Raw genomic sequence first — 13,111 nt, 5'->3', positions numbered from 1 at the left:
CATACTATATTTACGATTATTGACACTGAAATCAACACATTATTTTCTTCTGTGCTTATTTGAAAAATAGTATTTATATACAATACATTAATTCAGCGAAGTAATATACACTGATATAATAATGTTTGTATTGCTTTAGTTTCTGAATAGTTGTCGATTGCTTATAAGTATATTTTATGAGTTGTATATTCTTTACAATGTCAGGTTAAATTATGACAGTTGAGTATGTCATCAAATGTAAACAAGGAATAAGTATGTTGATGCATTTACGAGCATCTATAAGTTTACGTATACCAATATAACTTTTATCTGGACGCCAGAAATAGTAAAATGGTGTAACACAAATCAGAAATATCAGTATTAAAAGATTAACTAGTTCCTATGAACCGACATTTCTCCTTTCTTTATTTGTATTTCTGGTAATGTTTGCGATGCGAATCTATAGTGCCTGAAATCGATGCGCCATTCAACCTGTAATGCCTGTTGTAATATCATTTCATCTTTCCCAGATGTATATGAACACAAATTATTCTGTAATGTTTAACAAATTTTCGCACAAGCGTCTACTCAGTCCATTGAATCAATATATAGGCCATATTAAGCAGCGAGTTTGAGAATTCTTCTTTATTATTTCGCATGTGCTACTTTCAATATGTGTATGTATGCACACCGTTAGTTTATAAAAATTTTACACGTATGTCAAAAAGCACGTCTTCTTTAGAGTGATAAAATAAAGAAAAGAAAAAGAAGCGGTGTTTGTAGTGGTTTCTTTATTTGCAAGTTGGGTAATAAATGACATATTCCAATGCAGTCCGCATAGGCTAATCGAGAACGACATTTTCCTCCTAAACTTGACTTTCGCAAGAGACTTGATTCATTCGTCCCTTAAGGACTGTTAAACAAACTATTACCAGTCAACAACTTGAGAAATTGCCAAAACGCAGCAATACGTAAACCAACTTCCACGCAGAGTTGTCGTTCCATTCTCTAACATACAATCTCTGCCATCACAAGTAAAATTGGGAGGATTATAAACATTTTGTTTCAGTATTATTTTATGAAAAATAGTGTTAATTTCTTGTATATTTTGAAAAAAAATGTATATGTTTAGGTTCATAATAAAAAATAAATTGCCAAATTAAAAAAAAGTATCGGGAACATTATTGTACCACGTGGCTAGGCTATCATCACGTGGTTGGTTATGGAGGCAGGGATTTGATCCAGCTTTGCTGATTCCTTTCAGATCTCTGCGCGGAGGTTGTACGTAAACAAATAATGTACCTTTTTTTGTCATAAAACCAAATAATAAAAGATTCAATACTTTATGCGTCTGTCCGTCCGTCCGTCCGTCCGTCCGTCCGTCCGTCCGTCCGTCCGTCCGTCCGTCCGTCCGTCCGTCCGTCCGTCCGTCCGTCCGTCCGTCCGTCCGTCCGTCCGTCTGTCTGTACCTGTCTGTCTGTCTGTCTGTCTGTCTGTCGTCTGTCTGTCTGTCTGTCTGTCTGTCTGTCTGTCTGTCTGTCTGTCTGTCTGTCTGTCTGTCTGTCTGTCTGGTCTGTCTGTGTCTGTCTGTCTGTCTGGTCTGTCTGTCTGTCTGTCTGTCCTGTCCTGTCTGTCTGTCTGTCTGTCTGTCTGTCTGTCTGTCTGTCTGTCTGTCTGTCTGTCTGTCTTCTGTCTGTCCTGTCTGTCTGTCTGCTGTCTGTCTGTCTGTCTGTCTGTCTGTCTGTCTGTCTGTCTGTCTGTCTGTCTGTTTTTTATATATATATTTATCTATCTATCCATATCTCGATCCCTCTATTCATCAGATCCTATATATATTTATCAAACTCTTATGAACCCTCTATCAAGTTTTCTATACACATTGTTGCATAAATATCAGCCTATTTACATCCCAGCCAATCAATGGCTATTCCATAACTTAAATTATGTTTACTTGGTGAACAGCATAACACTTGTTTCTTCCGTTTCGTTAGTACTCAATGATATGCATGTCTAGTATCGCGGTTTCGATATGCAGGCAACATATCTTACAAATAGTACGTAAACTAACATGTACGTGTTTAATAAACGGAGTTGTATTGTCAAGATATAGCCGTAGAAGGTAAATATATTTGATGGTAAAATAATTCGTTGTTTCATATTTAAATACAACTTCTACAAAAGGTATTTTCTTAATGAGCGATATGACTCATTAATTTACCAATAACACAGATAAATAAAATAAACGTTTAAAGCTATCACAATTTGTTCTACCCTAATACAAATTGATCACATGAACAAAGAAAAACCTTAAAAATAGTTTACATATTTATAATAATATATTATTTCAATTATATGTATTCATTAATCATTTACTGTTCTGTAATAATTGCCATCGAGAAAAATATTGCTTAAGCCAAATTTATTGTTTTATGAGATGATAGTATGTCTTGTTATCTTATAGAGATATAAAGAGAATAGATGAATGTTACAATTCATTAAGCAAACCATCTGTTTCTATTTAATATGTTCCAAAAGATATCGTACCTGCATTTTATTTACATGCAATCATTAAGTATTAATGTTATTATTAAATCGATTATATCGATGCTAACATTTGTCGAATTTGAATTGCCTTCGGGATTTTCATGCAAATAGTCCATGCATCGACCTTGGTATTCTGCACGTGTGTTTTGGAATTAATTTGTGTGTGTGCAATGTTACACTAAACGTTTATGTCATAGAAAAACGTATTTGTTTATGAAAATTGTATATAATTCAGTATAACAGCCGCACACGTCGATAAGGGCCGATACCACAAATGCAACATTGAACAGTATCCTTGTTCAACACAATCGGATCCCTGTACAATGGAAACGAACGCAGTAATACCAGCGCCCGTGTTAAACACTGAAGTGTGTATTATACATGTATTTATCTTGAGAAAATCGATTGAACTGATTGGGTTGATACCGTCATGTTCATGAGTTTTTAACAGCCGTGCATATAAATTATATGACCAAGATAGTACTATCAGAAAATTACCGATGGATAGTATTTGAAATCAACAACCTTTTTTATGAAAAAAGATGTAGTTGACACTTATTTCCAACGTATCGTTCATAAAATGGAAGCTTTTTATTGACCAGTACAAGACATTGATCGAATTGTAATTATTGATAAGTGATAAGTGTGTATATATGTTCGTCATGTCTACTAAATGTGAGTATGATATACTGTATGGAATGTGGTTATTTGATAAAAAATAAGGGACCACATACTATGATATCTTTCCTTTTCTCCTCTGCTGGTTTCACGTGTTAGTATTTATACTGCCGTTTCTTGTTCGGATAATACAGCAGCCACAACCACATACAAATGTAGAACAACAGCAAAACAACAACGAATTACATCAGTCACATAACAGTGTAGAACAGCAGCAAAATAACAACGAAGTACATCAGCCACATAGCAGTGAAGTACAGCAGCAAAACAACAATGAAGTACATCAGTCACATAGCAGTGTAGTACAGCAGCAAAGCAACAACGAAGTACATCAGCCACATAACAGTGTAATACAGCAGCAAAACAACAATGAAGTACATCAGCCACATAACATTGTAGTACAGCAGCAATACAACAATGAAGTACATAAGCCACATAGCAATGTAGCACGACGGCAAAATAACAAAGAAGAACATCAGCCACATAGCAGTGTAGTACATCAGCAAAGCAACAAAGACGTACATAAGCCACATACAAACGTAATACATCAGCCACACATCAATGTAGCACAGGAGCCAGATGACAACGTATTACAGCAACCACATACCGATGTAGCCGCTCAAAAGGAACCACCAGACTACACCTTGGTTTCCATTGCCGCTTGTCTTTGCTGTTTCTGGCCTACCGGACTCATGGCTATTTACTTCTCAATGAAGGTATTACCATGCCATACTTATATACACAGACGCAATATGCTTACAAGTATGTTTTAAACGTGACATATCCACGGTATGTGGAACATACATACAACAAGGATTGTTTTATTTTGTTTGATAAGATTTGTGTAGGTATCCGTCGATCAAAGATTGTTTATTATTTAAAATAGCATATCTGCTACAGACGTGCTGATTTACGGTACATTGAGTAGAACTCCTTTGCACTTAGCCTTGTATTTATGTCTAACATGAGAGTAGAATATAACGGTAATACTTGGAGTTGAATTTTACATGTTCTTTATGCAGGCTTGCTTAACAACCATATTTCATTAGTACTAAGACAACGTAGTTTTACAAAAATATATGAAAAATATTAAGATAATGATTTTGTTACAGGCCAGGGCAGAGTTGCGGGCGGCTAACTACACAGAGGCACACGCGTTTTCAAACAACGCCAGAACATTTGTAGTTATCAGCGCCATACTTGCAGTGGTTTGGATAATTGCAGTAGTTGTGACGTCCACTATAAAATGATTGTTTGATATTGTTGCACAAACAATAATATGTTACTGAGTGAACTACAAAATATGAGAAACCTTACGGGCGTTTAGAGTAACATGTCGGCGAGTAGAAACAAAACATATGTGCATTCGCCATATGTCAAGTGTCCATTGTTTAGTTGCGACATGAGCGTATCGTCACAACGGATATCAACGCTTGCTTTGAATGGAATATAAGTGGGATGTAATAAGATGTAATGAGATGAGAGTTGTTTACCGTTCGCCATTAATAAGATGTAGAGATATAGTGTCAATATACACTCATTCGTATTGTTGTAAAATGCCGGAGCTCGTGACTGTGACATTCGAACATAAGTTGCTAAAGTTGATCGACAAGTGCGTTATAATAAAGCATTATAATTATATATGTCGTATTCAAATGCATTTACTTATTCTTTATTTGTCTTTGTTTAAGCAAATACAATAAGAAAGTTATGCTGTGTATTAAATCCAACGCATATAAATACGGAATGCTTAAAAATGACTTTTTTTAATGCTATGATGATCAGATAAGTAACGGAAAATTAACATATCTTTCTATACATCCAATATTATATACAACTTTGTTTTAATGATTGTGTTCCTATAGGTTTCTTACAACCAATCTAATTGGTATCAACACTCAGTAAAATTAACATTTGTTTCATTTAATAAATTTGTTTCCGGGTATACTTTTCGCCTTTTGTTATCGTTGCCAACTATGTATATGTTTATGAAGTTCTATGAATAATCTATGTATACGCATGCGCGAGCGCGATTAGTGATGACGTGAGTTCGAATCTAAATGTCGCTTTAAGATCTTTTTAAGCTTACCGCAACCAGTCTGTGCAGTTAAGCCGTGGGCTAGCATGTTTAATTATAATAATATTTGACATCCCTACTTAATATGATTAAAATAAAACGATAAGTTACTCAAATACTTGTATCAATAATCGTTTCAACATTATACAAACACGTGCGTGCTGATAATATGTTGATGATTCAAAATCTAGAATTATATACTCGAATGATATTTTGGAAAAGAAATGCTTTTAAGACTAAATGCATATGCGGTTTCAGTTGAGACAAACAGGATTGACGCTTATGGTGTTATTAGGATACTTATCCTATCACATATAATATGTAGGTACAAACTGACCTATTGTATCTACGAATGGTCCACAGTCGCAATATAAAATTAGCACATTTTGGGGAAGTTACAACGCGTTGTTGCATGTTAGACCGTTAAATCATATCAGTACACAACTATAACAAAAGTGACCTTTGTAGCGTTTAGTACAAAGTATGTTGTTAATGTTAACAGCGCACTCAAGGGTTCGCAGTCCCATACACAAGTTAAGCATGTTTATTTACGATCGAACAATGTCTTCATCTTTCCGTCTACCATCGTTTAATAAGAAATCGTATAGGGTAACGCCTGTACACGTTTTTTTCTTAAATACTTAAAAAACTATGTACAATTTTAGCAGCGCAAACCTTTTTTTAATATATTCATTTTTAAAAAGTGTTTATTCAAGTCATTATTGCATAAACTATATCCATAATGCCCTCTTGCGGGGTGCAGAAACTTGGCAAAAGGAGGGCTTGAACGGGAGAAATCGTGTATTAACATGGCGATTCTCATGCCGTTCAAGCCCTGTTATGTGTTTTTCATATCCACAAACTGGTCTACGCACAGTTACTTCCCATTTTTCATTGGATTTAATGAAGTTATTATGAACTTTGTTAATAACTCCAGCCTTCGACGACTTTCCTAGCATAAATGGGGAACTGAGTAAGCACCAGTTTCCTCATGCATGAAGGGATAAAGCCAATGAATATTTCAATCCACTTTTCAAATTAAACCATCTCAGGTATCTGCACTCTATTGACAACAGCTTTATTTATTGGCAACGTTGATGAAATTAAGGTAATTTACTCAACACTCACAAAAGACTATGCTGTAAATGTAAGTGTTTATGTACCTTCAACGTTCCTGCTGTATGCTTGAAATACTTCAGTGACAATATGTTTGCAGTATTACTTTTTAGAAAATTTAGTTGGAACGAAAAAAATCAGATATACCTGTACGAAAGAAACACCCGGAAGAAACATCTATGAAAACAATGACTATTCTGACGATATATGTATCCGTCACAACCAGTAAATTCCAAAATAATTCCTAATTTATTACTTTTCGCGGCTGCATTTCAACTTGGCATTAATCCACTGTTTAAACACATTTTTAATAAAACAACTGCCTATCCAAAGTTAAAGCCGCGTCATTTCTTATGATGACCGAGTGAGGCATATCTAAAACACAACCTTGAACTGTATGACGTCATATGAAATAATCGAATTATTTTGCCGATGTCGAATGAAAAAGACATTGTTTTCAATGTTATTTTAATTTATTTTGGTATGTGTGATTTGTTTATGCAATAATAGCGAAAATACACATTTTCGCGGAAATGTTCATCTGTGGGCGCTCTCAAAATCGATCATGCCCTCGAAAACGTATATTATCCCTATATTGATTATTTTTTCTGCGATTTAAGCAACGGAAGATTTTATTTTTGTATTGTCACCGCATGACTTTTTGAGGCAACGTGTTGTATTATCATTTATAAAAATTATTCGGTGAATTGACGCCAGACATTTCACATCAATGAACATACGACGTTTTACAACGGTACTTTTGTATATTAAGTCCCGTCTAACAAATGTCCTGTTTAACAGAGGACGTTTATACAGTTTCTCTTTCTAAAATTGTATTATTCCTATATATATATATATATATATATATATATATATATATATATATATATATATATATATATAATATATATATATATATATATATATATATATATATATATATATATATATATATAGTGATGATATATGCAAGACTTTGATCGCGGTCAATCCGGACAAGCTGTGTCATGCAGGAAGCAAGAGTGAATCAACAATTAGTTCCTGTATCTGTGTGCAGTGACCTGTCATGGGTTTCCCAAGTATTGCACAACAAAAAACAGTAAGACAATTGATTGTGAAATATGGTCAGCTCTCGACTCGATATTTACATCAAATATGGAGACTTTGGAAAACATGGTAACAGAAGGTATGAATACACTTCTATGAGATATCGTATGAACTCTATTTTAAACAAAATAGCAATTCCAACAACGACAAAAGTTTAATTATTATTATTATCATTATTATCTGTTACTATTAATATTATTATTATTAATATTTATTATCATTATTTGATTTATATTATTAAGATTATGATTATGAGAATGATGCTGCTGCTGATAATGACAATGATTATTTTTAATAATAATTATTAGTGCATTATTTTTATTATAATTATTATTATTTATTTATTTTTTTATTATTATTGTTATTATTATTTATTAATATTATTATTGCATTATTATTATTAGTAGTAGTAGTAGTAGAAGTAGTATTGTTATTATTATTATTACAATACTTTACAATATTTTTAACAAAACAACAAATAGAAATACAACATTCTTCTTCTTCTTGTTATTATTATTTGAATTAATTGTGGTGATGATTGCGTATATAATGATGGTGGTGGGAATACCCATTTCTCAATAATATCAAAGACGTGTAAAGGTCGATCATCAAACACAAAGCCAGCATGTGAAACATCAGTTACGAAATATTGTTCGATTCTTTTTAAAAGTAGTGTAACTATATCAATGCATGTTCCAGTAGTCGGGTTACAAGCATATATTTCAATGCTATCTTTCAGAACAAAGACGAACTCCGCTTGAACATTCCATTTTTAATAGCCCGGTTCCTTGCCCAGACTTTGAAGTATCGATTAAACCTCACTCCTCAACTCAAAGTCAAGTGGATCAAGATCACGTATCACTCGCTCCCTACCAAACTAAAACTCCAACCCAAGATCGCGTAGAATCGGATCATAGAAGACATGTGGTTCCCGATGACTTCACGCTCGCTTCTTACCAGACAAAATGTCCACGCCAGGAGCACGTAGAACCTGGAAATCTTGCTATTGCTTCCACTCACAAGAAATTCAGTAAATGCTCCACGCATAACTCATCCATTCTACATATAACAGACAGAACTTCAGAAAAAGGACCATTGGTAAAATATTACCTGACGAATTTTTCATATTGTAGATACGCATTTTATTGCTATAAATTTTATCTCTTATGAATGCTCGAAGATTACAGAGATATGTTCAATGTCACTATTGTAGAAGATATATAAAGATATAAAGAACTGCGTTTTATGAAATTGTATCTTTATGAAGCTATTAATATAATGAATTAAGCATATCTTAATGTGCAATTAAATATGTGGTTAAATTGGCATAGTTGCCTGGCATATATTTCTTTGTTTATTTTGTTCCCATACCATGTGTTTTTAATCTGCAAAATTAGTTTTAAGCTAAATATTATTTCGATAAGCTTTTTGCGTATACAAGTGTATAACATAGTGTATATGATATAACAATAAGTGAGTGATTAATACAAATAAGACTTCATGCACTTGAACAATTGACAAGTTTACTTCCCGGATGTTAATTATGACAAAGTTTTTCTTGTTACAGACGGATGAAGAAAAGGCACACAGCTGCGCTAACACAGGAAACAAAGGACAATTATTTAATGTGTCCTTTGCGGTATTTTCCTGCCTTGCATGTTTCTGGCCGACTGGTCTGGTTGCAATTTATTACGCAAAACAAGTAAGTTATTGAAAACGCACACGCTTTTACAAACGCACGATTAACACATGCGTTTTATCTTGCTGTGTATAACATAAATTAAAAGGAGTTTTCAAAGTGAGGATATATTATCTTCATGATTCATTCATACATTCATACATTCATACTTAAGTGATAATACACAGTGCAAACTTATATTAATATCCGTACATGTAAAAAATATTAAAATGAATATTTTTACGCATGTTTGTATATTAATATGACTTGTTTCCAGATTATTTTTTGCCGAAAGTATCAATGATGAAAATATGTTTTTCATGTATGCGGGGTTATCTTTTGAAATTTATTAAATTATAAATGGTTTCAAAACAGGAGCGATATAATATTTGGTGTGTTTCTTTTGCTTTTCGCGACACTTTTGAGAACGACTTGGATCTCTTCTGATAAAGATCGCCACAATAAATCAATTGAAATTGCCAAGATGATATAATTATAGTAATTATTTTTGATGCTTTCTTTTCTAACTTATTTTAATTGTTTCGTGACTTAGCACGTTAGTTCCGATGGTAAAAATATAAATATATGACACTAAAAAACAAACTTTATAAAATTATAACAGTAAGTAAACAAATTCCTTTAAATTTGGATGTTCACATGTGTTTCTTTTTCAGGCTAGCAGGTTACACAAGGAGGGCAAATTTTCAGAGGCGGCTAAGTTCGAGCACTCAGCCCGTACTTTGAGTGGAGTCAGTGTCAGCATTGGTCTCTTGTGGATTGGGATTGTTGTCGTGGTCAGCATTCTCAAAGCAACCAGTCACTGAATGAAAATTAAGACACTAACAACGCGAATGTATTGAGCCCCGTTCTTGGAAAACTGGTTTTAATGCACGTGCGTAAAGTGTTATCCCACATTAGCCTGTGCAGTCCGCAAGGACAACACTTAAAGAACATTCATTACGCTCATTATCCAGGACTAAGTGTTATTTAACGTCATGGTGTCTTTCGAAAAAAATGTGATGATATACCACTATTGAAAAATGTGATATTCCTCGAACGGTTATTTGCAAATTATAACTTATTGTGCACATTTACTATCAATAACATCATTAATAACATGTTGCCATATAAAACAAAAACTATACTTACATTTACAAATACAATAATATAAGTGTTGAAACTGCATCGAAAATGTATTCACTATATCGAGAGAACTCAGAAAACGGATATATTTGTTGAAGGTTTGAATAAAAAAGGGTAAAGATGGTAAGAAGAAACGTCAATAATATACTGCATAAGTAAGTTTAATAAAACGTTCCGCAAAGGCAGCGATATATTTAATTTATATCGTTTTCAATCAGTGTATTATAATTTGTAGTAACTCTTAAAAGTATCCCTGCAATGTTATGATAAGGTAAAACCTTATTCGGGTTTTACATACAACGTTTATGACAAATTTACCATAATCAATACTAATATATAATATATAATGTTTGATTCTCCTCCACATATTTATACGTTCTGTTTAGAAATGAACATGCCAAGGTAAGAAAAATATTAAAACAAAAATAGTGCATTCAAAGAGAGCAGTTTGTGACAAGCATAGCGTCAATTGTTTATTTAGTCTAAAAAAGTAAAGCGATTTTTTCTCTGTTTGGAAAATTGACAATACAAAAGTAAAATGTTTAAAAACGATGTATGCGTTATATTTAAATATTTTTTAATCAATTACATTTTCGACATTTCATTCGTAGTTTTTTCACAAAATTATTCTTGCGTGGAGACGTAAATTTGGGGATTTCTGAATTTGGCCAACAACATATTTAACATATTCGCGTCGGTAATTTTACGATGTGTGTGTGGATACTTGAAATAAATCAGAATCAATACAACCCGGGATGTTGGTACAATAAAGCATTACACGTTCACCTCCCTTGACAGAAACTTATATGCACAAAGCAACATATTTGTTAAACATTATATGGAATTGCGGTAATCAATAATTGAATAACATTGGTTGTTAAAATAGCTTAACATATTTCATCTTGCAGTATATGTGCTCATAAGGTTTGTAAAGCATCGTCCATGTATAATTTAATTTATGGAGGACGATTTAAAAGTAAAATTAAGTACCATTAACGATTCAGAAAATGTGTTATTTGTGAACTTATATGAAATATAATTATCTTGTAGTTGTGTCAACTGTTATTTTTTAGCATTTTCTACAATTATACCTGTGTGATATGTACATGACATTTTGCCATTTACATGTATTTACGGAATCAGCATGGACGTAAAAGGTAAAGGTTTAAATGTTTTGGTTTGTTGTCTAGTATTGATGATTATACAACGGACTTTCATAATTAACATCCCGCAATATGCAGCGACGACACATTGCGTATACATGTACATTTCCAACACATGTACACATTTATAATTCACTAGGTGAAGAGAAACAAGCGTTGGATTAGTTGTATGCTCATTCTAGAAACAATCTAGTTGTTTGAACGGGATTCGGACCAGGAACCTTTCTTGCCACAAGACCGTGATTATCAATAAACACAATAAGATGAATGTTTTTATCTGGAACCACACGGCTAACTGGGGTAAACATAAGTGTTTAGTTATGTGTCGTAGTTCGCTACAAAATCTATCAGATTATTTATGTATGGAAACAAATGAAATCTGATGTGCTCTGATGGACACACGGTAAATAATTTTATACTTACATATTCATTACAATAGTTTGAATTCTTTGAAACAAAAAGTTCCACTATAAAGAAAAAGGTTCCAGATGTTTACTAGTTTGTATGGAAATAATTTGCTGGTCCTAAATATTGTCTTTCTTTCTTCAAATCAATTATTTAGGGTCAAACCTGTCGAAAGTATGGTCATTTGATTTATGTAGACATATAAAGAATAACTTGCTGAAACTACGAGGATTATTTGGCATATAGCATTGTATAATGGGCCACACAAGCATGCCCCATGCAGTGAACATGGAGAATGTCTTGCTTACATCCGCTTGTTGTTTATTAAAAACCATACATAAGTCATCCGTCAGTGTGTGCTGGCGAACAAAATGGAGTTCATTCAGTGCTTTAAGCAGCCAACATCCGTGTCAACGATGTTTTGTGTTGGTAAATAAACTTTTTTTTGCATTAGTAAGGTTTATTTAATATTTTACGATGGTGTTATTGTATCGTTCACTGCTTCAGCGATCACGCATCCACATAAAGCGTGTTAAACCTGCGCACCGAATGGTATATTGCGCTTCAGTATTTACAATCGGCCATTAAGTAATCCGCTCCTAGCATTCTACGCTTAAGGATGTACGCGGCAGTTTATTTTTACGCAAATTTGTTTTGACTGTAACACCGGTTGCGCAATAAGTGTATGCTTTTTCGGATATTCGAATAAAAACGGGATGCATATTCAATAATGGAATGATGACAAGAAATAAGTACTATGAAGTTTAGAAAATTGATAAACAATGTGCAGCCGCTAAATAACACAGTTGGAATCGACCATCATTCCTGCGACTATTAAAACACCTTTTTTTATCGCGTTTTTGTAACAACAATCAAGAATCTCATTACGGAAAACAGTCAATACTTCCTTGTAACTGAAAATGTTTGTGTCGCAAGAACGACTTGTTTAAGACGGATAGCTTTCCTTCAAATTAAGCAATTTGTAATTGAATCATCATATATTTAAAACATGCCATCAAAGTATATGTGTTTTTATATAAAAAATATAATCAAAATTGTTATGCAAGTTTCATCGTATGCTTAAAAAAAACAAATCGGAAAACTTTTATTTCTCAAACAACGGCTCAAGGTATCAACTTTTATGTAGTGTTGTTTGAGATAATTTACTACATAGAATATCTGAAGAATTAAAATTATTCATCCACGACGCTCTGATACTTC

General features: G+C 33.2%; 2 protein-coding genes across 2 annotated transcripts; both read left to right on the top strand.

Annotated features, from left to right (window-relative positions):
* Positions 1 to 1,954: 1,954 nt before the first annotated feature.
* LOC127842099 (myb-like protein Q) lies at positions 1,955 to 5,372 on the top strand. The gene is made up of 4 exons (XM_052371422.1): positions 1,955 to 2,098; positions 2,759 to 2,891; positions 3,336 to 3,917; positions 4,314 to 5,372. The coding sequence occupies exons 1-4, from the start codon at positions 1,977 to 1,979 to the stop codon at positions 4,449 to 4,451; spliced, it is 975 nt and encodes a 324-aa protein (XP_052227382.1). The 5' UTR covers positions 1,955 to 1,976; the 3' UTR covers positions 4,452 to 5,372.
* Positions 5,373 to 7,431: 2,059 nt separating this feature from the next.
* On the top strand, positions 7,432 to 10,874 carry LOC127842096 (synapse differentiation-inducing gene protein 1-like). The gene is made up of 4 exons (XM_052371420.1): positions 7,432 to 7,580; positions 8,241 to 8,599; positions 9,069 to 9,203; positions 9,854 to 10,874. The coding sequence occupies exons 1-4, from the start codon at positions 7,550 to 7,552 to the stop codon at positions 10,001 to 10,003; spliced, it is 675 nt and encodes a 224-aa protein (XP_052227380.1). The 5' UTR covers positions 7,432 to 7,549; the 3' UTR covers positions 10,004 to 10,874.
* Positions 10,875 to 13,111: the final 2,237 nt, after the last annotated feature.

Source organism: Dreissena polymorpha, chromosome 8 (assembly GCF_020536995.1).
Source record: "Dreissena polymorpha isolate Duluth1 chromosome 8, UMN_Dpol_1.0, whole genome shotgun sequence".
In the NCBI taxonomy this organism is placed as follows: domain Eukaryota; kingdom Metazoa; phylum Mollusca; class Bivalvia; order Myida; family Dreissenidae; genus Dreissena; species Dreissena polymorpha.
This window is presented reverse-complemented; position numbering and strand designations above follow the sequence as displayed.